We start from the raw sequence: 26,531 nt of genomic DNA on the forward strand, positions 1-26,531 counted from the left end.
GATACACCAAAAGAGATTTATGTATAAAAGGGTTTGTAATAACTATTTTACATGTGTGGTACCTTTAAAACAGTGTATTTGAAGACTGAATAAGTCATTAATACTAAAAAATAAAAACAATGGCCAAGATAGGAAAGATTGAGAGTGCCTAGTAAAAGTCATTTGATCAGATATGTCCCCATTCCTAGGTAGCTCTGGTACATTGTTGTGGATATGAACAACGTGTAGCTTACTTTATCTCTTAGAGACAAAAACATAGGGAGATGTGAGTTGGAAGTCAACAGATTCACCATTTGAATCAGAATAAAACAATCTGAACATCACTGCCTCTACTCCACCACTGTGTAGCGCGATCATGTTCAGATTTAATAGATTCGAGTCCGTGTTCACCACAGCACACCCTGACTTCACTGAGTCACTGGTAGAGACACTGGCACCTGATTAGACTGAGGTGCTGGAGACCCACTATTGATGGCTTGTGGAGGCACTGCAGCTGGTTCCATCTTGCTGATGTGAGTGATGAATCGAAGACGAAGTTTTAAAGCTGGTTTTAAATTACAGATAATCTTCTCTACCTAAAAAATAAAAACACATTAAAAAGTATTTTAACCAGAGAACTTCAATTTCCAACCTTTAAAGAAGCAATTTATACATATCCTGAGACAATAAACTAGGGAGTGGAACGGGTGGATGAGATGTTTCTCTGCATGTTTTGTGTTTTAACAAAAGCAGATAAAACTCTTTCTCCCTTACATGAGAAAAAACATGTGTTGTCCCTCACACACACATTATATATATATGTATATATGTGTATGTGCGTTTATCTATGTATGCATACACTTACAAAAACATACTCATTTACCTAGCTAGCCAGTCGTCCCACTGAGGATAGCAAGTAGAGTTTACACTGGGAATTCTACATACCCACCAAGGGGATCATCCTTTTAAGATACCATCTTCACGTAAGGTATCACATAAGGGAAGCATAAAGCACGATTATAGTCGAAGTTCTTTGAATAACTTACGTTCATAACATTTATCTATAAAGCTAACTTTTTGGTTTTGATTTACACTTGGAATTCAAACTAAATAATATTAGATCTACTCTTACTTAAAAAACTTTAAAGAAATAAATACATCAAGCAGTTCCATAGCTTTCTTAGCTTTATTCAAATGTTTTTGGGTCTTACTAGGAAAGATCAGCCCATTAATAATTCTTCCTTTTTGTATTCCCCTTGTGTCAAAGTTTCTTAGGTCCAAATATAAGGAATATGCTAACGAGAACATTTCTGAATTGGTTCCCACTTGACAATCCTGCTGAGGCATGAAGGAGTTGACACCCTCCCCATCCCATGTCGCCAGCTCCAAGGAACGAATCCCTCAGACTAGGAGTCATATGTTTACGTCTATCAATTTATGTTCCTTTCCCATTTTAGAGAGAAATAACATTGAAGTATGGAGGGGAGGTCACTTAATTCCACCTATCTGCCCTCTCTCCACCCTTCTAAAACAGCTGAGATCCTGGTTCCCACAGACAGGAAACTCAGTTATGATTTAAGGAGGACCCTTCCACTTTGAGACAGCTCTCCCAGGGAATGGCTCTTTATATGTTGAGTTACAACATGCCTCCCTTTAACTTCACCAGTTTGTATACCTTTTAAAGTGACACAGAACAAATTTAATACCTATTCCAAATGGCAACGCCCAAATAGTAAGAATACAATTAATTCCCCAGAACTTCAGAAATTCAAGTTAAGCACCCCCAGTTCCTTCAAATACCCTTCATTAGTTATTCTCCTGACCCTCCCAGTTTTAGTCTTCTTGTCATGCTGCGATTTGTCTCACATCCTCACAGTGTACCCTAATCACTGTGAAGAAAACTAGGCCCTGCTTCACTTATAACACAAGGCCTCTCTGATCTTTTCAGTAGCCATACCGTACTGTTTCTTCCTAATGAGTTTACTGTTAATAAACCCCCAGGTCTTTTTCAGATGTTTTGCTGCAAATATCAAGGGGAAAAGTGTGAGAAATTATAATAGGTATTTACTTTAACACTATGTCCAGAGTAATATGCCATGTAGCCTAAAAAGGTCTATTAAACTTGTCCCCTTAAAAGAAAAAAATTAACCAAAAAACCCCACTCACCCAAACAAAAAAGTCTATCCGCCATATATTTAAGTTTTCTAAATTAAACGTCATTAAAAAATAATTAAAGTGAACTTACTTGCTCTTTTACACTGTCACCAGTAAACATGTACTTCATATGATACAGGAAGTCACAGATGGGATCCATGTAGTTTAAGTGGGTGCTACACTGGTCTACATTCAGCAACATGTCATAAAATGCCACACCAATCTATTTAACAAATAATATAAAATTATTTAAATGGTTAGAAAATGGTTCAGTAATTCAGCTTGATGCAACTAGACTCCACTACAAGACTAGCACAGAGGATAACATGTTTGTTGAGGGATTGTCACTATCATACAGACCTTATGCACATGGGTGACATGATACTGCCTGCATTTATAATGGAATCCAGAGTGCTACAAACTGCCTCCTTATTAGAGCTTAAATGCAATTTCTCTTTCTAATAGTATTCTCTTAAACTTAAGAGCTAGACAATCCCTTTTCTAGAAACCACCTCTCAATTTCTGGGATATCTGCAATCTCAGGGAGCCTTTATACTGGACTTTCTTAGTTCCATTTGGTGGCTCATACTTTTAAGGGTCTACTCCTGGCTCATTTTCTTTTATCTATACTCTTTTTTTTTTTTTTTTTTTTGCGGTACGTGGGCCTCTCACTGTTGTGGCCTCTCCCGTTGTGGAGCACAGGCTCCGGACACACAGGCTCAGTGGCCATGGCTCACGGGCCCAGCCTCTTCGCGGCATGTGGGATCCTCCTGGACCGGGGCACGAACCCGTATCCCCTGCATCGGCAGGTGGACTCTCAACCACTGCGCCACCAGGGAAGCCCTATCTATACTCTTGTTATAGGTGATTGACTTCAACCATTCCCATGATTTTAATGAATTCCTCTGTACTACAGAGAATGTTCTCAAATGCACTTCTCCGTCCTTAACTTTCTTCTCAACCTTGATGACAGATATTTTCCCCTGCATCTCCAGTTCAACACATCACACATCAAACTCGTTATAGGCATACTAAGTTATGGGGACACTAAGGCCTCAAAAATTGCTCTTAGATCCCACTAAAATGATTTTCCTACTAATGGTAATGATATGCAGTTTGAAAACCACTGGGAAAGAAAACTTAATATATCTTTTAGAACTTAATCTTATCACAGAAAACCCAGATTTTATTCTACCTCTATCATACATCGAGTTCTCTCTTGCTGAAATCTTTGTAAAAATGGTCCCACGAGATGGTACACATAAAGCAACTGGAACTCAGTCTTCACTATAGGAAGAAGTACTTCAGTAAGAAACCTAAAATTTAAAAATAAAAATTTATTGTTACTTGAAATCAGCTGAATTGTTTGAACTTTGTTAATACAGCCTACCCGAGTATTTGCAAAATTTGTAATCTTTTTAAAAAAGTTTCCTTTAATTTTGGTAACATTTTAAATTAATCTCACATCTCTCACTGGCTCTTATTTTCATTTGATTATTGAAATAAATTACTTCAGATTTAGAAGTCATTCCTAATAGTAAAATTACTGAATGACAGAATGTGAATTCTTTGAAATAAAAAGAGAATAACCAACCTAATACAAAGGCCATTCTCAAGAAATGTGAATCTAATTAATACCAATTATACAGTCAAAAAAAATCAGAAGATAGCCTAATATTAGTTATGCAGTTCAAAAGCCAACTTTTGGGATATATTCTGGAAAAAGAATGCATTTGACTAAGCCTCCCAAAATGGTAATGGAAAACAAGATACCAGATTGTTACTTGTACATACAAATTAATTTCATTCAAACAATTCTGAAATAAAGGAGGCTTCCTGATACCTAGAATCTACTTAAGACTTTTACTTCTAAGTTGTTCTATTGAATGAGATATATACCTATGCATAAATGAGATTAAAAAACAAAAACAAAATGATAAATCAAATGTCTTTAAGAAATCATAATACCTACTTGGGAATGAGAGAAAGTTGCCCAATGCTAGAATGGTGCCACACCGCATGTGCCAGAGCTAACGTGTAGCTGCAGCTCATCTCAGAGTAGGACTGATGACAAGCAGTGAAATCAAAGAGGCGGAAAGGATAGCCGACCCACTCTGTCTCAGACGTCAGGCTGGGACTGCTGATAACACTCACAATTCGATCATGAAGGACAATCCAATACGGCTCCTTTAAAACCAGGAGAAAGCCTGGTGAAAAATAGCATTTGTCCAGTATTCCACCCCATATCCAGTATTCTACTCCAAAGCTTAAAATAATAGCACTTTCTCATGTCCAGTTCATTTAGTATCTGATATTTACTACATGGTAAATTGTCTTTGCCTATATTTATTATACAGATAACACTGGTACACATTTATAATTCATAACTATGTGTGTGTGTGTGTATATATATTTTGGAGGAGTGTAAGGAAAAAGTGATTCATAAAGGTGCATAAAAAACAAGTGTGGAAAGCTCAGGTTTAGACAATATTACTGACATTCAAAGATGTCAGACAACTGTGTGGTGCTGACTAGACACATGTGGAGGTCACAGAAGGGAGACTTCACGTGGGCGGAGAAGTCATGGAAGACTTCACTGACGAAGCAAGCCCTAAGCCAGCAGAGAATGAGTAAGCTTTAGAGAAGGTGACAGAGGGAATAAGTGTTCTGATATATTCTCTTACACGGCAGAAGTACCTGAAACATGTCTCAACAAGCATCATTTGCAGGAGCAAAGGCTCTAGATACATAACATGTTACGGGTTGAAAGTAGATCAGATTTTAATGGGAAAACTAAGGTTGGATAGGTAAGGTGGGACCAGAGATGCAGGGACCCATAAGTCAGGTAGATTTATTTAGATCTGATGCAAAATGCAAATAAAATAGTCATTGTAGATTTCTGAAGCAATAACAACGTGAAAGCTTAAGAAATATGAAACATTTCATTAATTGCATGACAAGCTTATACAAATCACAATGATTAACTCACTGGTAGGGCAGTGATGATCAATCCAATTGCATTCATCCATGCTGTAATGTTCTCTCTTGGCACTAAAGGCTGACTATTAGTGGGGAAAAAAGAATAAAAGAGTGAAATTATAAAAGTGACAATGGATCTTATTTTGAGAACATATATCATTTGGGGGGTGACAACTGACCTATTTCAATAAAACTACAATGGATTTTTAGCGAGTAAAAATATAAACAAGAGCTAAATAAGGCTTTTCTTCTTTTTTTGGTTGTCTTCTTTAACAATGGTTGCTGAGCTAAAAGACTATTTCACTTATGTATACTTCTTCTCCAATCATTATCCCCTACTTTATGTTGGTCTTTAAGAAGGGAATCTTGAAAGACTATCTTTAGTGAGAAGTTAACATTATTCCTAAATTAAATGTCAAACAGCTAATAAAGAGTAGAAGTGGGAACAAACCCAGGTCTTCTGACCCTGTTCAGGGCTCATTCCATTTCATCTATATTACAAAGACAAGATCTGGACCCAAAAGACAGTCGCTATTCAACGTGCATTGGCCTTGGGACAACAGGTTTGTCAAAGAGCTCCAAATAAAATATCATTCTCTACAAATAAACAATGAATCTTATTGCAGGAAACAGGATACACACCTTTTCAGGACAACATTTAGAAGAGCATTTCCAACATCTTGGCCTGAAACAGCCAAGGCCATGAGCTCCACACAAGTAACGTGCAGTGCGTGTGCAGCAGGGTTGGGAAACTCATTGAATCTCCAGTCACAGTTTGGGAAAGGACCAGGAGATTTGCCAGCCATTGGTGCAGATGATTAAAGCAATAACTATTTGATTATTTTGAGATTAAAGGCTCACATTTGTATGCTTTACAGTTTTCAAATGTTTCACATGTAAACATCTCATTCGATTACCAATTCATCTGATTATGAGGCCTCAAGAAGTGATTTATTGGAGAGCTTAAGAGGCAAACAATACAAACCAAATACAAATAAATCTGACATGACCAAAGTGTACTGATAGCAACCATGTGGTCAACCACAGGTATAAACGGTTGGTCTTATATAAGTGGGCTCTTGTAACTGTGACATGATAGCTATAGATGCAACCAAGGTATCTGTAGGCTTTATCAACCTATTTTCTTTTAATAGTTATAGGAAAGTTAATAAGAACATTACTTTCTCATGAGTAATTCTTTTATTTCAGGAAATAATTCCTTGCATACGAAATCATGCCCATTTATGTAAAATTGCTCTATCTAGTAAATAGTGGCATGGTGTATAGATATATTAAGCACAGTGTACTAATAATTTAAAACAACATAAAAGTGAAGAAATAAAAATACCAATATAGAATCTCTTTCACTAAAAAAAAAAAAAATAAGGTTTTATTGTTATCTATTAATGTTTTAAAAAACATTTAGGGATTTATTTAAAGCAACAAAATTCTATGTTCTCCAGTGGCAAACAGATGTATGTACTATAACACATAGTACATTTATTTAGGAATAGGATTTTTTTTCTTTAAAACAGATCTCTTCTCTAAGGTCTTTTTTGAAATACAAATTTTAATGGAGTAAATTTCGGCCTATCTGGCATAATGCTGCTAATTTAAGATTTCAAAACCTTCAAAACATTTCAAATAAAATGATCTTAAAAAACTGAAATATTAGAATATATCAAAATCTTGGAATATTTAAAGACAATATATGTTCACACAAACCAACATATAGTTATTTCTGAAGAGTCTGGAATAATCACAGTAAAAAGGATATTATCTACTAGTCTGCCAATCAATTTGCAATAGTAGGAGTCATCTGGGACCCAGGGATTGTCTTCTCGTGCATTCATAGCACATTTCAGGTAAGTGTCACTTAGACACCAGCCCTGTGGTCGATTATCCTTGAGCGACCCAATGATTGCATGGACAAGTTTTCGTTTGAGACTTTCGCGATTTCTCAGGTGCATTTCATAATAGTGCAGAGTGTTATACAAATAGGTCACTGGACGATCTGCCAAGAAGAAAACAGATCATTACAGTGTTACCTGGTTACTGACAACTGTGAAAAACGAATCCTCTATTTTCAAGATTACCAAAAAACAGCTCAGAAGGTTATAAAACTATTTCACATGTTGGGTAATTGCACACAATGAATATTTTTACTCTAGGACAATGCAGAAGGCTTCTAACAATATACACAGCTTATACTGAAGGATATTCATCACATTCTGACATAGCAATTCCAGTCCTGGAAATTTATCCTGAAAAAATGACTTATGTGTAAGCAACATTGCTGCAGCCCTGTTTATACTAGCAAAAGATTAGAACAGTGTAAATGGTGAAAAACAGGGGACTGGTTAGGTCAATTATGGTATGTGTGAAGCAGATTTGTATGTACTGATACAAAATAATCAACCCTAATACATTATAAAGGTTAAAAAAAAACAAGGTGCAGAACAATGTGTATATTACATAATATTTGTGAAAAAAAATAAACTACCAACTCCAGAGTATTTAAGGTAGGATACACAAGAAACTGGTAATAGTGATTGCCGATAGGGAAAGAAACTGCCTAGCTGGAGGATAGGGATGGGACTAACTACTTTTCACTGCATCATGTGCAGACATTACCTAATACAGAAGAAAAGCATTTTTAAAGGAATGCTCCCTTGAACTTCATACTACTGTGCTGTGCTAAACCGCAATTCAGACTTCTGCTTTGAAGGGAGACATCCCAGATCAAGGACTAAGAAGAACTGCCCCCCAGATAAATATGTCCTGTCCCCACAGTGGCTGCTCCAGGACTTCTGTGCTCTGTCACTGACCTCACCATGCTCCAGTTACCAGGCTCAAAACTTTAGAGTTGTCCTTGATTTCTTTCTTTTGATATTTTCCCCATAACTGGTCAATCAAGCCCAATTCCTACTTCCTTGACTATCTGTCCCTTCTTTCTCATTTTCAATGCCACCATACTTGTTTAGATGCTAATCATACACCTGAACGTCTTGACCTAAGTCTTTGAAATGGCTTCCTCCTTCCAAGACATGCTGCGGCTAGAACTGGATTCACTTTTCTAAAAGAATGCTTTCCATACCATGACTTTACTCAATAACTTCTAGTTAACTCTTGATTATCTGCAGGTTATAAAATCATAACTTCTCAGCCTGGCATTTACGGTGATCTACCACCAGGTACAATTTAGCCTGTTGTTTTCAAAATGCCTTGTTTTTAACACCTCCATGATTTTTCCAAAGGATTCTTTCTGCTTATCATGCTCTCTTCTCCTTTCTCTTTATACAAATCACATACATTCATAGTTCAAACACTATCCATCCAAGAAGCCTGCCAAGACCTGTTCAGTTCATAGTAACATTAGTCTGTTCTGAACTCATACTTCCCTCCCTCTATACTGATTTGGTAATTAATCACACAATATATAAAATAAGGGATCTCTTGAATATTACTTTTTTCTTTTGGCTATGATTTAACTATTGATATCTTTATGTTTTCTATTTTATACTTCATGGCATCTTCACATAGCACTGCCCCTCAAAAACACTTTTATTAAAAATTATTAAAATAAAACCTTTAGAACTACTATTACCCAAATGGTCATGCCCAGCCTACTTTTGTCTATAGAGCTATTAGATGGAATTAAAATTTGAAAAAGCTCACCATGAAATTTATATAAACCTCCCAGGTGATCTAGTAGAGTCTCCAATGACTTGGATACTGGGAGCAACTCTAAAAATCTGTGGATTACTATATCAAATACTGGAAGGAATCGGAGACACACATTTCCAAAATAGATGGGCAGATATGGAGACTGGATCGGCACAGGAGGATCGACCTGCTCCGCCAGGCCCTCAAAATAGAGCTTCTCCGGATATTTCTGTGGAAGTGAGGAAATGGTAAATGTTTACGCGGTCTTTTGTAATTTTCTTAAAAAAGGAGCTAAATAAACCTGTCATTTTTCGAAGAATATGAAACTGTGTTTGTTCCTGCAATGCAACGAAATCTAGAGTCCTTTACTCACCCCAAATCTCTATCATCCCAAAGATATACCAAAAGAGATTTACATACGAAAGGACTGGTAATAATTCTTTTCATTTTGTATTATAAGTACCCATGTCTACTAAAACTGTAGCTTCAATTTATTCTTAACATTAGAGATACTCTAGAACCTTGAGAAAGTTTAGGGAGCTAATTCACTTCTATACAGACCAGAGAGAAAAGAGCAGAGCTGCAGAGAAAACAGCCAAGTCAGTTAGCCAAATACCTAAAGTTTGGCCTTAAAAAGGATTAATTGAAGCACTAATTTTAACTAGTACCTTGTGATAATTCATGTGCTTGGTGTGCCAGTCATTCTGTAGCCAGTGTTCTGGGGAATTTTCCTTCACAAAGTCACTTACTCGATTTCTAAAATCATTTGGTTTGAGCAACAGCAACTGAATTATGAAATAACAAACCTGGGCTTCATTCCCTTCATGACTACGCATGGCCTTTGGAAAAGAACAGAAAAATTGAATGAAAATGCCCGACCTGTGCAAAAGCATGGCTCTAAAGAGTCTAAATTTGAAAACAGTAAAACTCACGATTATTAGAATTTCATTATATGTCTAGTCTACCCCAAAACAACTGTTCAGCATTCCTCAAACATATCTGACGCTTTCTTGCCTATTTTTGGCTCTCACCTAGAATGTCCATCTTTATTTTTTGAAATTTAACCTACCTTTTAAGATCCACCACCTAGGTAGATGTCATCTCTCATTGTTGCCTGGCAATATTTTCCCTACACCTCTAACTTATCCTTTTATTTTACTGATTTATAGACTGACCTTATTTCCCTTACTAGACTATAACCATCTTTATATCTATGCTCTATAGCTAAGAGGAAAATGTTAACCACTTAAGCTCCCTAAATATCACCACTATAGTATTAAAAAAAATGTAGTATTGTCCAGCCTGGTTCAGTGATTTTTCTGAAAATTTGGCCTGAAATAGACATCAAAATCAGGAGAAAAAAACTGCTTGGGGAATACTGGGTGGCTATAAGAAACACTCAGTTATGACTACGGCTACCAAAGTGTACAGAAATGGTTATAAGATTCAGGGACTGTTTACTACTTCCTGCCTCTAGTAGGAGACTTTGAGAATCAACTCAGGGCATTACAAGGCCGGGACCACATCTGTCTTATTTACTTCTATACCTTCTGTGCATACAACACAGTAGATATTCAATACATGCTTATTGAATGAATGAAGAAATTGGGGAACCTCTAGTTCCTTAGGGAATTGATAGCAATACTTGATTTATAGTATAAATTTATTAAATCCTTAGAAACAACATAGAACAGATCAGCACAAGATCCATTAGCCATACACATCGATCCAAACGAGAATGGGACTGCTTAGAAATCTGTTCTTAAGTAAGTGTATTCTTACCAGGCAGAGAATTAATCTGTCCAATGTAACAATGTTGTACTTCCATACCATGTCATTAAGAATTTCAATGCATTTGTTGAGTTGCTGACCCCCAGCTGATGTAGAGAACTCATATACCAGGAAATCTGCAAATGTTCTCACATGGACTACCAAGGCCCTAGCTCCAATTCGCTCTAACACTCTGGAAAGCAGAGAGTAAAAAATAAATTGCATTGCTGTAGGGTATAATGGATTGCCAAATGGAATGCAGATCTAGGTTTCTGGCTTACCTATAGCCAATCTGATTAATATGATCTGTTTCCAGGAGCATTTTCCAGAGAAGACAAAGGAAGAGGGGAGGAGAGCGCTGTGCAGAAAAGTGGGTAATGATGTCATTTTCATTCGTCATTGACTTCCACTTCCTATACTCCTCCTCCACGTTTTTCTTCAGATTAAAACGGCTTTCCTGAGGTACATTATTTTGTTTAAAGAATGCCTACAAGGAAGATCAGAAGTTTATTTCAATGGTTGTAGTAAAAAGGGCTATGGCTACAGAGTCAAGAAACCAGCTCCAGGCTTGACTCTAACACTAATAAATTCCAGGTGACCTCAAGCAGCTCAGTAATCAAGGCCTGAATTTCTATACTGGGAAAATACAAAGGCTTGATTGTGTGATTCTGTGTGATTTTAAAAAATCAGTCAAATGTACATGATGTATATTCTGTGAAGCTCCATTACATTGTATTTCTCCCCATTCCTGTTCTATGAGAAAGAATTTTTCAGTTAATGTGTTAAATCTCACAAGATTCTAAAACTGTTAACTAGTAAGATGAAGCCATAACAATTAAATTTTTAGAAACATATCCAGTCCTATAATAAGACAAGGAAAAACTCAAGAGATTTTGGAAGTAATAGCAAGGATTTACAAAAAAAGAAATAAAAGCTAATTTTCTCTGGGTATCATCCAAACTCTCTAGAATAACACAGTAAATGGGAAGAATGATTTCATATACTGTATATTCAATATATAATTCAAGAGGAAATTACCTGCAGTGGACCTGGAAAACAACTAAGAGTGTGTGAAGCCCAATTATGAGGAGTAAAAGTCATGATGGTCTGAAGGATGTCTTTACACCAAGTTCCCTGAATTGAATCAGAGCCTGTAAAAAAATCTAAACACAAGCAAACAAATGTAACCCACGTATAAAAGATCATGGCCACAATTCATAAATGATTTCACAGAAAAGTCACAAGTATGTACACTCAGAGAATTTCACTGCAGTGCATTCACTACTTAACGAGTAATCACATCGGTAAATATGAACATAACTAGTGAAAAGAAGACAAAAGACATTTGGTATCTTTTTTTTTTTTTTTTAAATTACAGAGCACCAATGATAAAAGATTGGTACAGGCCCATCATGACTGCTCATGTAGTTCACTCTGACAGTGAGGTATTAGCACTTTACTGAGCCAAGGAAATAGAATTAATAAAGTACCACATATCTTGTCTGGTGGTTGAAACAGCTATAGACTATAACTCTCTAAACCAAAGAAGTTTATTTATGTAAAATAAGACAGTGTACACAAAGGTTGCGAAATTCAATAGCTATTTCTTTAAAATAGCCATTCTCAAAGTGTGGTCTGTAGACTCTGTGGGTCCCCACTATCCTTTCAAGGATTCGATGAGGTCAATGCTATGGAAATAATAATACTACTAAGATATCACTGGCCTTTTTACTGTGTTGAAATGTGCACTGATGTCACAAAAGCAATGGTGGGTAACACTGCTGGCCCTCAGAACAAATCAAACAGTGGCACCAAACAATACTAATAGCCACTGTAATCGTCACCACAAAACACTCTTAGCAGGAAAAAAAAAAAAAAAAGTGCCAGTTTCACTTAAGAATATCCTTGACAAAGTAGTAAAAAAAAGATTGTATCTCAGCCCTTAAGTACATCTATTTGTAATATTCTGTGTGATAAAATGGAAGTATGCATAAGGTGTTCCACCTACACACCAAGTATGATGGGTATCTTGAGGAAAAATACTTGTGCGATTGAGTACTGGGTCAAATTAGTTCTTTTTTTTCAATGGAATTCCAATTTTACTTGAAAGAACATATAGTTTTCTGGATTTGGGCATTAGGCAGACATTTTCTTGAAAATTAACAAAGGGAGTCTGTCACCTCAAGAAGAACAAATGACTGCATCTTTTGCCAATGATAAAATTTGACCTTTCAAGTGAAAATTAGAATTTTGTAAAACTTATATACACTACCACAAGCCTAATAGTTTTCCAAAACTTAAAGAATTTTTCCAATGAAATCTGTAGTGAGATTAAAAAATGTAATTTTCTTATACTACATAATGAAATGTGTCAACATTTACAAGCTCTATCTACAGAACTCAGTAAACCAATGTTTTCTAAAAAAACAATTCATGAATTTACAAAATATGCATGAACACAAAATCCATTATATGTACAAAATAGACCAGTGGGTTATAAGGTAACAGAGTACAAAGAGTTCACTGATAGGACTTTGTATTCCATTTAAGAAACTATCAATTTTTCAATTTTGTGCAACATCAAACAATATTCATAATTAGCTGAAAAAGCTATTAAAATACTCTTCCCCTTTCCATCTCCTACCTGTGTGAGGCCATTTTTTTTTTACTTACTTCTACTAAAATAACATTTGCAATAGATGAGATGTAGAAGCAAATATGAGAATCCAGCAATGTTCCTTTACATCAGACATTAAATAAAGATGCAAAGGGCTTCCCTGGTGGCACAATGGTTAAGCATCTGCCTGCCCATGCAGGGGACGCGGGTTTGAGCCCTGGTCTGGAAGGATTCCACATGCCACAGAGCAACTAAGCCCGTGTGCCACAACTACTGAGCCTGCGCTCTAGGACCCACGAGCCACAACTACTGAGCCCAAATGCCACAACTACTGAAGCCCGGCACGCCTGGAGTCTGTGCTCCGTAACAAGAGGAGCCACCGCAATGAGGGCCGCGCACTGCAACGAAGAGTAGCCCCTGCTCACCGCAACTAGAGAAAGCCCGTGCACAGCAACAAAGACCCAATGCAGCCAAAAATAAATAAATAAATAAACAAATAAATAAATAAAAGCAGCTCTATTAAAAAAAGAAAGATGCAAAAAAAAAATGTAAAACAATGGTACTTCTCACTAAAGTTTTGTTTTGGAGACAATAGGGTTTATTTTTCATAAAAATTACATCATGTATGTTAACATGCAATAGGTTTATTACTGTTATTTTAAAATAAATCAAATATTTAAAAAACTCCTACTTTAATATCTAACAAAGTAAATATCATGTATGTAATCCATATAACAGAAAATCTTTGGGAATTTCAATTATTATTATTATTTTTTAAGAGTATAAAGTGGTCCTGAGACCAAAAAGCTCAGGAACCATGACTTTAAAATGATGTTAGATGACCAAAAACTGATGTTCAACCTAGTTAAAATGGTAGTACACACAGAAGAATTTACGTTAATTACTGAAATGGTGAAGATATCAAAACAACAACTGGTTTTTTGGAAACAAGTGAGAAGAATGTTTTCAGTAGGTTACCCTCCCCCCTGCCCCTTAGTAGTCAGGAGGGACACAGCACACTCTGACTCATCTGTTTGTTGGTGGTGGCTGCATATTCACTGTACCTGTTACGTGAGTTGCTCTAGCTAAGGTCAATATCAAGGCGCGGTTCAGTTCTTCAGATTCCGCTGAAAGCACCGTTTTGGGATCGCTAAGGAAACGTGTAAACTGTGGCTGTACCTCCGAGCTACCTAATGCTGTTATAAGCCTGAGTGCAGTGCTCTCAACACTGAAAAGTGGGAAAACAAAAACAATCATTAAAAGATTAAGCTGCAGATAAAATCTCAGAACTATAGAATTAAATCTAATTCTAGGTTAATCACAACGGGAAAACATGCAAACTATAAATTTCCCTTCTTTGGTTAAAAACAAACAGACAGATGAACTCATCTTTTGTGTGAGAATGAGCTTTGCTTAATTTGTTTTAAAAGCCCAAGGTGCCAAATTTTACAGCAAAAACCAACTGACATTTTTACACATTTGAAAAAGACAGCTTGTAGCCTGCAGGACTAAAAAATTTCACCTGGATGCACAGCATTTCAAAAAGTACATCTTTTAAAATTTGAAATGTATTTTCACTTAGAGAAAATCAAAATGACATGATACTTTAACCATAATCTGAAGTATATTTGAATCCAGTATTCTAAAGGGCTAAGTTAGAATACAATGTCAAAGGTCTTGGAAGTACTTGTTCTCAGTCCAAAGATCCCTAGGCAATAATTCAACTATCTTACTAGGTTTCTACTTAAAAAGCTGGACTCTACTTCTTCTATACTGGAAATAAAACACTCCAGAAGCCCTGGAGTTTTATGACAGTGAATAAAAATACTGTAAGGTAATGGATTAAGTTCCCCATCTCCAACAAAGTTTCTAATAAATCCAAGGAAAGACAGTCTCCAATGAGCTCACCAGAGATGGAGCTGGTTCTGGTTTGTTTGTGCAACTGCAGCCAAAGTGTGAAGATGACTCAGGAGCTGAACTCTGTAATGAGGCTGAATGTGGTGCATCCGGTAGCTGAACATCTCAAGAAGCGTGTGCAAGATTCCCCAGGCATGAGACTTGAAAACAGTTGGCAAAAGCTGACCTTGAGGAACAAGATCAGTAAAAGCTATGTATTAAAAGATACCTGAAGAGAAGTCACACTGAATAAAATCCATGCAAAGCTTCTGATCATGAACACACACGCATACAAACATACAGATACGCATGCACACGTATATACTCATATATTTTCCAAATTTTCTCCATAATTTGTACTTTAATTTTAAGGAAGAAAATCCAGATCCTTATTTTTGGGTTGGCCAAAAAGTTCGTTCGAGTTTTTCTGTTACAAAACGAACTTTTTGGCCAACCCAACAATACCAACTTTGCTTTTTTTTTTTTTTTCCTGGAATTTGACAAATGATACTCAAGTTCATCTGGAAAGGTAAAATAAGAGCCAGGATATGGAAAAAAATTACTCTAACCTTCCTCACTTCTTTATTTATTTTTATTTAGTTATCTTTTAAATTACTTTTATAACGTTACTGTTCCCAGCCTTTTGAGGCATGAGGATCACTTTCTAATACACAAATTGTATCACACCCCCTCCTCCCTGCTAATAAAGTTTAATTTGACTTTCAATTATCTGGAAAAAAAGAGTAACCATGGTTAAAATGATACTGTATTAATAAAAAGTTAAAATTACCTCAAATCAGAAAAACACTTCCATATTAGAAAATATCTATTATTTAGAACTGCATAACAACCAACAGACATCGTACAATGTCTTCTGCAATGCAGGAACACCCCCTGCCTATTGCCAGTCAGACTTGGTACTCATTGCTGTCCCGGGCAAACCAGAAAGAGAGGCAAATGGGACCGCTGGTTTTTATATGAGTACAGGCATCACGTCTGTCCAGCTCACTGCATCCCAAGCATCTAGCACAATTACATGCCCCCCTTTTTTAACCATAACTTTACTTTAAAACATGCATCCCACTCCCTTGACCCTTTGTGAGGGTCTATCCCTCTTTTTTGTTTTATTTTTCTCTGTAAGGTTTATCACCTGACATATTCCGTATTTCAATTATTTACAATTTTTGTCTGTCTTCCTCATTTAGCAGGTAATCTCTATGATGGCAGTGACTTCTGTACACTGCTATATCCCTAGCAAATAGAAAAGTATACGTTGAATGAATGGAAGCGTTAATAGTTAAAAACACCAGAAAGTCCTGTCTTACTGATAAATCCTTTGATGCCCAAAGACTCTATTTCCATATAGACCAATAAACGGCTGTACGTTTCCACTAGGGCTGGAGCCAAGGCCACACTGGACTTTGCATGAGCAAGTTTTATCACTCTGGTAGCAATGCTGTGGATAAGGCTGAGGAGAAACAACAAAATAAAAGAAAATTAAAATTCATTATTATTATTATTTTTTTTGTGGTATGCGGGCCTCTCACTGCTGTGGCCTCTCCCGCTGCGGAGCACAGGCTCCGGAAGCGCAGGCTCAGCAGCCATGGCTCACGGGCCCAGCCACTCCACGGCACATGGGATCCTCCCGGACTGGGGCACGAACCCTTGTCCCCTGCATCGGCAGGCAGACCCCCAACCACTGTGCCACCAGGGAAGCCCCAAAATTCATTATTTTTGACATAAACACAGGAATTATTCTACTTATAGAGAACTTGGTATAAATCTGAACTTAAATATATGAAATGAATCAGCTGTTTTAATCATTTAGGTTGTACAGGACACATGGTAGTGATGCACTGTACAACCTGAGACTAATTCTGGTTTCCACGCTGCTTTCAATGTGCCTCAGGATCTCTCTGCTCACGGAAAAGCAAAATTTGGGTACAACTCATGTACCGAACTCAAAATTTGGGTACATGCTTGAATGGTTTCAGGCTGTTTTTGTTTTTCAAATATGTAACTAAAACCATTTAAGAAATTAACTTTTGTTATAGAATTACTTAACAAATCACTGGTAAGACCCAAATGTTAGGTACTAAAGGGACTTTCCTCAATTTCATCACATATGCCAGTAAAGTGCTTGTACAATTCTAGCACAATGTTAACCATTTGAAAAAGAGCATGGTTTTTCTAGAACCAATGACCCCCCACCTGGAGGCCCACACATACATTCTCTTTGACCTAGGCAGTGTTTGAAGTTTGAGCCAACACTTAATGGTTGAGAGTCTAGAAATAAAAGCCCTTTCCAAAAAAAAAACAAGAACTAGCTACACTAATGTTCATTCTTACATTGCAGAAATTAGCACAAGTGGCAGCACCGTAAGTTGAGCCCCTCCCGTTCCAGTCAGCCTCAACCCCTCTATACACACAGGCTTCTGTGCACACTATTACCTGACTCGCCTTCACGCAGCCCCAGGCAGGCATCACTCACTTACATTATCAGCTTGGCCCCTATGGGCACCTGAGGTTCTAGAATCACACCCAACAGAGCCCTTTCTGTCTTTTAGAAACCATAACTGTCAATTCTAAAAGTACTCTTATGTATAGTCAACATAGGAAAGATATTACAGTTTTTGCATCCCTGGACTCAGCAATTCTACTTCCAGCAAATTATTTAATAAAAATGGAATTATGGATAGGTGCAAAGACAGCCAGAAAGGTGCAAAGACAGCCAGAAAGGTGCAAAGACAGCCAGAAAGATAATCTTCATAGCCATCTTTATAACACTGAGACACTGCAATCTCAGTATCCTACTACGTGGACCTGACTAAAGAATCATACATAGACACACAAAAGACCTCTTTGTAGCAATTAAAACAGATGTTCCTGAAGAGCACTAGATCTAAAAATGTGTTTAATTAAAAAAAAAAAAAAGGTGTTTAATAGATTATATGAGAAAAAGGTGGTTATAAAGTAGTACTGTAGTTAAGAACACATTTTGAAAAAACAAAAATACCCCCTATAAATTCATATATTTATACATAGAAAAAAGACTCAACACATATATATATAATTTTACAATGCTTATTTCTTATGGAGGGATTATAGCAATTATTTTCGTTTTCTTTGGGTTTATTTGTATATTCTAGAATTCCTATAATAAACAATACCATTTTTGTAATAAAATAAACCTAAAGGATTTTTAAAATATACCTGGCCATAAAATATACACACATAATCATGAAATCAAGTCTTTGCTACACTGATATCTTCCCTGGCATAGGACCAAATAAATAAAAAAGAACATACCTCATTTTGGCATGAACTGTCAGTGAATCCAGGAGGTTCATTGGTAAGGGAGTAATGGATCCTGAAGCCAAACAGCTCGTTCCAGGAAGAGGTATCCTCATAATTCCATTTCCATAAATAGTTTCTACCAGAGCTCCCATGGGTAATGTAAAACATTCTGAATTTGTAGAGTATGCATTACACAGCAGGGCGATCTTATAGTCATTCATCTGTAAACTTTTATTTCTAAGACTCTGCTGTAGGAACCTAAAATTTCGAGTTCCATTCAACAGAAAAAAATGCAAATAATTTCTAGAAAGGTAACTTGCATTTCTAAAAAAGTTTAATTTCATGCAACTATATATTTATTCCTATAGGTATTATAGTTTCTGCCCAAAACATAGTGTTAACACATATAAAAGACTGAGAAGCATTTCAGAAAGAATGTAAGTAATTATAAGTGAACACTGAATGGTTGTTAAGTATGTACTAGATACGCTGCACTAAGATTCAGATAATGAAGAAATAACTCACAGATTCATGAACTAGCCTTCTACTTATCTGTCTGCTTAAGTACAATAATATACCTTCATTACAGATGTCACTAAGAAAAAATTGTTAAGGGTTACCTCATAAAATGAAAACCAAATGAAATGTGAAGTCTGACTACCCTACAGTCACCTATGAAGAGATCTGACTGTCAGTCCTTTTCAGAAGTTCAGCTATTCCTAACACCCTTGACGGAAGCCCAGTCCTATCTAAAAGAGGGCATCTTCTTTGAGTAATTGCAGCTTTGGAAATGATGCAAGGGAGCATGCCAGCCAGATCAGCTCAATCAATCCTGGCAGCCCAGGGAGTGAAAGATATCTCAGTCAGATCATGCTCAAATTCCAAGTACTTAAGCAATTTTGAAACATTTTCACATAGTTTTGGAAATTAAGTATTTTAACTAAGGTAAAACATGTAAAAGCAAAGATTAGACCTGAAAGTTAAAAATATATATATATATATATATATAAATAGATATCTCCACATACATATAAACAGGCTTGGTTAATCTTTTAGTTGCTTTCTGCTGCAATTGATCAGGTTCTCTTAGTTATAACGTACACATTAAATATTTACCCTTACCTCCAGTGGATGTGGGAAGATTTCCATACTTCACATAAATACTGAGACCAATATTAGTCTACAACCCACTATTTATTAAATTAAAAAAATGAACTGTCAAGCTACAAACAACTTACTCATGGTGAAGCTTTAGGGAATGAGGTATTGGAATCTGTAGCTTGGAGTTGTCATTTTGGGCTTTTCTATTGAGGTGAATCCAAATGCAGGTCATTGCAAAGGCATGAGTTGACTGGGGTTTGTTAATGTCAGGAACTGGGATAAACTAAAAAAGAACAATTTAAATATAAGAAAGAGTAGAATTAACTAATTATATATATTTTAGTAATCCATTTCTGCTATATCTCATAATTTAGCCCAACTGTCCTTTGACTGTTCAATAACACAAATCAGAAGATCTAACAGCTATCAAATATTGAAACTATTATAAGATTGTTTTTACTTGCCAAGAAAATAACAGAAATCCACAGGTGCTTAGTCAAGCTTTTCCTACTGCCACAAAGCATTCATAATCACTAAATTTTTATTCTTGGACTCCCCTGGTGGCGCAGTGGTTAAGAATCCGCCTGCCAATGCAGGGGACCCGGGTTCGAGCCCTGGTCCAGGAAGATCCCACATGCCACGGAGCAACTAAGCCCGTGTGCCACAACTACTGAGCCTGCGCTCTAGAGACTGCGAGCCACAACTACTGAAGCCTGCACGCCTAGAGCCCATGCTCCACAGCAAGAGAAGCCACCGCAACAAGAAGCCTGCGCACTGCAACAAAGAGTAGCCCCGCTCGCCGCAACTAGAGAAAGCCCGCGTGCAGCAACGAAGATCCAATGAAGCCAAAAATAAATAATAAAATCAATTTATTAAAAAAATAATTTTATTCTTTAAAAATTAAACACATCATTATGAAAAAATCACACCATTATCTTACTGAGTGTGATAAATATGAATACAGTTTCTAAAAGTCACATATATGCTTTCCAAGAACATATAAGAGACATGCAATCTAAATGAGTAGCATCAAACATATTGTTTATTGATGGGTGAAATGACATGGATGTCTGGAATTTGCTTTAAAATCATCCGGCATTAATAAAAAAGCTGAGGAAAGAAGATGAAATAAGAATATTTCACGGGCAAATAAGCCCGTGTGCCACAACTACTGAAGCCTGCGTGCTGCAACTACTGAAGCCCGTGCACATAGAGCCTGTGCTCTGCAGCAAAGAGAAGCCACTGCAATGAGAAGCCCACGCACAGCAATGAAGACCCAATGCAGCCAAAAAAAAAAAAGAATATTTCTTGGTGATGGGACAGGAGTTTCTTTTTCTATTTACTCTACATTTTTTGTGCATTTTAAAATTTCCATAATAAAATGTTTCTAGAAAATGACAATCATCAATATATACCATATTTTATTCAAATACCTTATATAATAAAACACTAGTGTGACACACTCAATTGGCAAACAACCAAAAAAACCATATTAACAGATACTGATATTATGTGGTCATTCAATGTGTATAGATTAAAACAGTTTCATGCTTTTAAAAACTGTAACCCTGTTTAGAATGTAGAGGAAGACCTTGTCATACTAGATGTTCAACTGTGATTTAAGATAAACTTCAAAAATAATCTAGTTCAATTTCATCACTTTATACAGGAGTAAACTAATGTCAAGAAAAACTGAATGTCTATCCCATGATCACAGCAATCACAAAAACTGGGAAAAGAACCATGTTTCCAGCTTTCAAGTCCAGTGCTCTTTTCACAAAATCACACTAAAATCCTTAAACATAAATTAGACATAATTCTAATCACATTGTTAACTATTTAGTAAAACTTACTTCTTTTTCTGGGTACAGAAGGTCAAAGAGCTTCATGACAGGGAGAAAATCAGCTAGTGCATTTTTCTGAATACTTCCAGAAATGAATTGCAAGAGAACCCACATCAGATGATCTCTGCCTTTAATCAGTCCTCGCCCTGCTAACTGTAAAAAATGTTTAAATACAAATCTACACAGCCAGTTAAAGAAACAGATACAGTAAAGTTTAAAGAAAAAAAAAAGAGAGAGAGAGAGAGAAACCTTGTTCTCAGAAAGTTAGCATCTAACATTTGCATTTACTAATTACTTTTTCTCCACTCAAGGCACACCAGCAAAGCCTTTTAAATTATTTTAATATTATATGTTTTCTCCCTGACCTCCAAAACAACTATGCATATCAAAAATTAAATGTTTTAAAACATGATTAAGTTGATAATGTATGCATGAGAATCAAGTTTAATTTGGGAATATTACTAAAAATATTTCATCAAAACACAAGGAGTACTTTATTATACCAAAAGGATTAAATTTATTTTTTTTACTCCTCAAGGACTGGTTATCAAAAACACTTTTCCTGGTTTCCTGTAGATTATAACAGAAACCAGTGGTGGTGATAGGGGTGGTGGGTAAGAGGTGGTTGAAAGGATTTTAACAACTCTTTTGAAAAAATTTCCCCCAAATAATCTAGACTATCAAGATGTTACAGATACAACAACACTATTTTATTCCCATTCAATGTGTCCAAAGCCTTATGCCTAAAACCAACCCTTTCCACAACTTACTCTTCCACTCGTGTTCCCTGTTTTGGATTCATTGATCTACTCTTTCATTCACTGCCTAAGCAGAAACCAGTGAGTGATCCTAGATTCCTGTTACTCCCTGTCACCTATCGTCACCAAGTCGTATTCACCTCCCAGCATACCAGGTTTCTGGCTCCTCCTCTCTGTCCTGGTTTAGGTCTTCAGCATCTCTCACCCAGACCACTGCAACAGCTCCCTTACTAATTTCTTTGCTTCTGATTTTGGCTCCATCCATCTCTACATCACTGTCTTCCTACATGTGGTCATTAGCAGTAATTTTTCCAACTTGTATATGATGATGTCATTCCCTTCCTCATTTGCTTCCCAAAGTAAATTTAACTCAGAACAAACACAGGGTCATATAAAGTTCTCCATGTCTGGTCTTACCTTCCTGCTTTCTTCATCTCACCAACACTTTCCCTTTTATATTTTTCTTTCCAGTTATGACACACTTCTGTCCCTTTCCAAATGACTATCTTATTGTTATGGAAGCACTTTCTTATCTTTTCCTCTTGGCAAATTTCTACTTGTCTTTCAAGTAGTAGTTTCAAGATCCCTTCGATAAAGCCATTCCTGATGTCTTTAATAGGGACTATTCTCTCATTCCTATCACAAGGAAACATGTTTCCATTATGTGAACTATAATATTATAATCAAATTGTTTATACGCATATCTTCCCACCGGTAAAGAGCTCTTTGAGGGTACTATACTAGTGCCTTTTCATTTTGTATCTCCTGGTCCTTGCACTGTGAATATGTGGAATGAATAAGTGAATGCAGTTTTTATGGTGACAAGAAAATGAGAAGTTAAGAAATCATAAAGGCACCGAACAAAACAGAAATCTGAGCTCGGAACTTCTGTTCACTAGGTAACATCCACACCAGTCTAAAACATACTAATCAACAGGTAAAGTGGCTCTGACAAAGGGTGTGGTACTTACCTTCTGATGAAGAGAAAGGACCATATGTGGAAAACTTGCAAACTGGAAAAGCACAAAGAAAATGAGCTGACTCGAGAGATGCTGCCAGAGGAGTTGGCTTGTTCCCCCATCATCAAACTTCTCCTCGGTCTCCGATCGCTCCATGGCATAAACCACCAGATCCACCAACTGGTCCTCCAGCACAGGGCAGCGCTGCTTGTGCTGTAGGGCAGAGATTAAATACAGTATTCCAAAAGCCTCCTGGTTAGTTTCAGAAGTTACCAGTTAATGGGCATTAATCGTAACAAGAGGCTGAGAAGCATGGAATGAAGTTGAACTTAGAAAGTTAAGGTTAGATTTAGTCTGTTAAAGCTGCATCATGTTACATTATCATAGAGGATGAGTATCATAAAAAATTATTTTTCAGGTCTCACACAAAACAGCCTTCCCATTAACTTTTGACTTTCACTATAGACATCACTGTTCCAATATGACAAAGGGCACTGCACAGTAGAAAATTTTGTTATTTATTTTTTGAACAAAGATCATTTAAAAGACAAACGAAATGGGGATAACAGTACTAATTTTGCAATCTAGCTCAAAATATGAAAACCCTGGATTTCCAGGAATTAAATACTATGACAGGAGAGCAAACAAAGCAGTGTGTGATCTATTTATTTAAAAGCAATCACCACATGTTTATACTAACTTTATATACAGAGGTATATCTAAATAGCTTCCAGATTACTCAATGTCTATTTTTCAACGTGTGGCATTGATCTGATACTGAAAGGAAAACTTCCTCTACAAAAAAAAAAAACAACAACTTGATCTCAAAGCTAAATCTCTGCTCTTCCCTCTTAGAAGCCAAACATAATGCAGCTTTAATTTTAAATTAGACTATTTTAAAAATCTAAAACAAGAAAAAGAATTGAGTTTAAACACTAAAAATGAAAATGCAACTTCCCTTTCTAGAGGCAAAAAGATTTTTGCTTTTTTAAAGTGATTTTTAAAAATGTACTTTTACCAAAAGAAATATGTTAAGCCATATTTTAAGCCATTTTTATACTTTTAATAAAATGTTATATGACTTAATAGCCAGGCAGTTGGAAGCCTTTCTAATGAATACAATACTAACATAGATGCTTTCCCTATAAACTTTAGATGTGATTATTAGTCTTTTGCCATGAAAAAGGGATATGATTTCTTTAAATTTAGGGGGAAAATGCAAAATGGGGACGAATTTGGAAAAAAAACAAAACATAATGAATAGCATCCCCTCTTTTGCATGCTTTCTGCCAGCTCCAAACTTGTAAAGCTCCAATATAGCTGCACTTTCTTAAAGCATGCAAATAAAACAAACATCTATCCAAAACAGTAAGCATCAATGGTTGTTTCATATTTTTTCCAAAAACACAATGCCATGATCACAGTTCAATCACATTACAGGTTTACGAAGAGCAATATTAACACCACCAGTTGGGACTACAGTACTTTTCCTCCAAATGTAATTATCATTATGAAGCAGAGCAAAGTGCAACAGACAACACTACAAACTATTTCTTAAATCGGCATGCACAACTACTGTGTACAGGGCTTGAAATTCACTAGTTCTGCCAACCACCAACAACCTAAGGAATGTGTCAGACAACACAAATTTAGAGCGAGATCATTCAAAGTATACAAGAGTCAGAAAAATTTGTGAAAAGAAGTAAAGCCAGAATTTCCAGTAGGAATTTTTCTTCAGTGATGGGAATTTGCTGCTTGTTGGAAACTGACCAATTTGGCATCTATTCCTCCGTCCATGATGGTCTTCCATCAGTCTGCTTCAGGAAAAAAGAATAAACTAAACAAAATTGGTTTTTAGCACCTGGGTCATTTTTGAGTTTCCCTTATTAGTATTAGCTATTTGTTTCAGAGAACTGGATTTTTACCTACATATTTTTAGGACTGCAGTGATTGGTGGTCATATAGTTAATGATTTACAGGAAAACCAAAAATATTAAGATTTTGGCAAAGTAAGAACAGCTAGGAAATTTACAGCCAAAGCTGATAAGCTTTCAGTTTATACCATGACTCAAGACTACCCCCAGATTTTCTGTTAACAATTAAATCAGTCAGGAATCTCTATGGCACCAAATGCACTGGTTAGTCTGAGGGTAGCAGAACATCTGTCAGAATGAACTCTATATTTCTCAGGTATTTTTGGTTAAATCCAAGGATAGTTCTCAAACCAAGTTTAGGGATAGCTTACACATGTTCCTTTTTTTTACTTGCCAATTTTAATAATACCAAAAAAAAAAAAAAGAGGGAAAAGTCTGCAATATAAAATGATCTGTGCTACTAACTACTTTAGAATAAGTTTTGCTTTAGTTTTCAACTGCTAAAAGATAATGACATTAAAATTAAGATTCTCCACCACATAAATTATTTTATAAAGTGGAAGAAATGAAAATTTGTAAATCAGTTTAATGATCTGTGAATAAAGGCTAATTATCAATCATAGGATGTGATAATTCTGGTAGCCAATGGATGCTATGTCTATGGCTATTCACAACTTGCTGAAAGCTTTCATAAATTTAAGTCTTCAAGATACAGGCATACAAATTGAATTAGTTTACATCATATGTATATGTATGTTTAGTTAAATCCTGTTTTAACAATAAGAATCTAAATTCAGTATTTTAACAATGCAATTTCTGCATAACAGCTCAAACTGTATCGGAAACTTGTATTAAATTTTCAGTTTTGGTAAACGCTGAAAATCAGGCACAAGGAATTAATAGAAACATTAACATTAAGCCCCACCCATGACCCTGATTTTTTCCCACCACTGTTTAAAATGGCAAATGATAATGCTTTCCGTCTTAGTAAGCATATCCTATATTAAGTGGCCCCTGACATTTTCATATAACAGTTTTGGTACTGCTTATGTGGCGCAATTTTAACATATTGTACTTAGGTGGGCGTAAGTTAACTTAAAATCATTATTTCAGTGCTAGAAATCAATTTTAAAGCAGTATCTATTTAGGACAGGTTGGGAAGCAAAATCCCATTGTATGTCATTTATCATATTCTCTACCAATCAGAACTGGAGTCCCATGCCAGTTAATACCACTTTCAATGGTGCCTTTTAAGGATAAACTGAGTGATCAGTCTAGTACTTCACTGTCTCAGGGTAGCCAGAGTTCATATACCACCACATAAGAGCTTGAGGAGTGAATCTGTTCTGTAATGCTCTTATTCAGTAGAAAGAATACAAACTCTTGTGCAAATACACAAAACAGGATTCTTACACTGTGAACACTACATTGCTGGTCACAGAACTGGGCTATTTATGACCTTCTGAATGCAACCAATTATCGGATAAAATACCATAGCCCAATTCCTACTGGAAAATGCAATATGGACAGCTCTTAAAAGGTTTCAAAGCTTTAAGTAAATTATTGCATTGCTAGAGAGAGGACAAGAAAGTATAGTGCAGGATATAGTTCTGTAATGATAAAAGATGTGATGAGAT

The 26,531-nt window shown here is 36.2% G+C and overlaps 1 protein-coding gene across 7 annotated transcripts in view; it reads right to left on the reverse strand.

Annotated features, from left to right (window-relative positions):
• Positions 1-353: 353 nt before the first annotated feature.
• MED23 (mediator complex subunit 23) overlaps positions 354-26,531 on the reverse strand; it is a gene marked incomplete at its 5' end in the record, with an annotated part of 40,188 nt that continues 14,010 nt past the window's right edge. For 2 of the 7 annotated variants that reach the window (XM_079716074.1, XM_079716075.1), the window contains 19 exons: positions 354-575; positions 2,225-2,356; positions 3,329-3,449; positions 4,106-4,320; positions 5,123-5,195; positions 5,755-5,918; positions 6,876-7,126; positions 8,791-9,007; positions 9,447-9,617; positions 10,561-10,741; positions 10,830-11,035; positions 11,587-11,711; positions 14,230-14,393; positions 15,074-15,248; positions 16,387-16,529; positions 18,371-18,616; positions 19,597-19,742; positions 21,313-21,456; positions 23,033-23,233. In XM_079716074.1, the coding sequence (XP_079572200.1) occupies positions 408-575; positions 2,225-2,356; positions 3,329-3,449; positions 4,106-4,320; positions 5,123-5,195; positions 5,755-5,918; positions 6,876-7,126; positions 8,791-9,007; positions 9,447-9,617; positions 10,561-10,741; positions 10,830-11,035; positions 11,587-11,711; positions 14,230-14,393; positions 15,074-15,248; positions 16,387-16,529; positions 18,371-18,616; positions 19,597-19,742; positions 21,313-21,456; positions 23,033-23,233 (3,243 nt within the window). In that variant the 3' untranslated portion in view covers positions 354-407. The remainder of the gene's footprint in view (positions 576-2,224; positions 2,357-3,328; positions 3,450-4,105; positions 4,321-5,122; positions 5,196-5,754; positions 5,919-6,875; positions 7,127-8,790; positions 9,008-9,446; positions 9,618-10,560; positions 10,742-10,829; positions 11,036-11,586; positions 11,712-14,229; positions 14,394-15,073; positions 15,249-16,386; positions 16,530-18,370; positions 18,617-19,596; positions 19,743-21,312; positions 21,457-23,032; positions 23,234-26,531) is intronic. The other 5 variants (XM_079716079.1, XM_079716078.1, XM_079716076.1 and 2 more) reach the window with 4 other exon arrangements.

This window comes from Hyperoodon ampullatus (assembly GCF_949752795.1).
Source record: "Hyperoodon ampullatus genome assembly, chromosome: 12".
NCBI classification, from domain to species: domain Eukaryota; kingdom Metazoa; phylum Chordata; class Mammalia; order Artiodactyla; family Ziphiidae; genus Hyperoodon; species Hyperoodon ampullatus.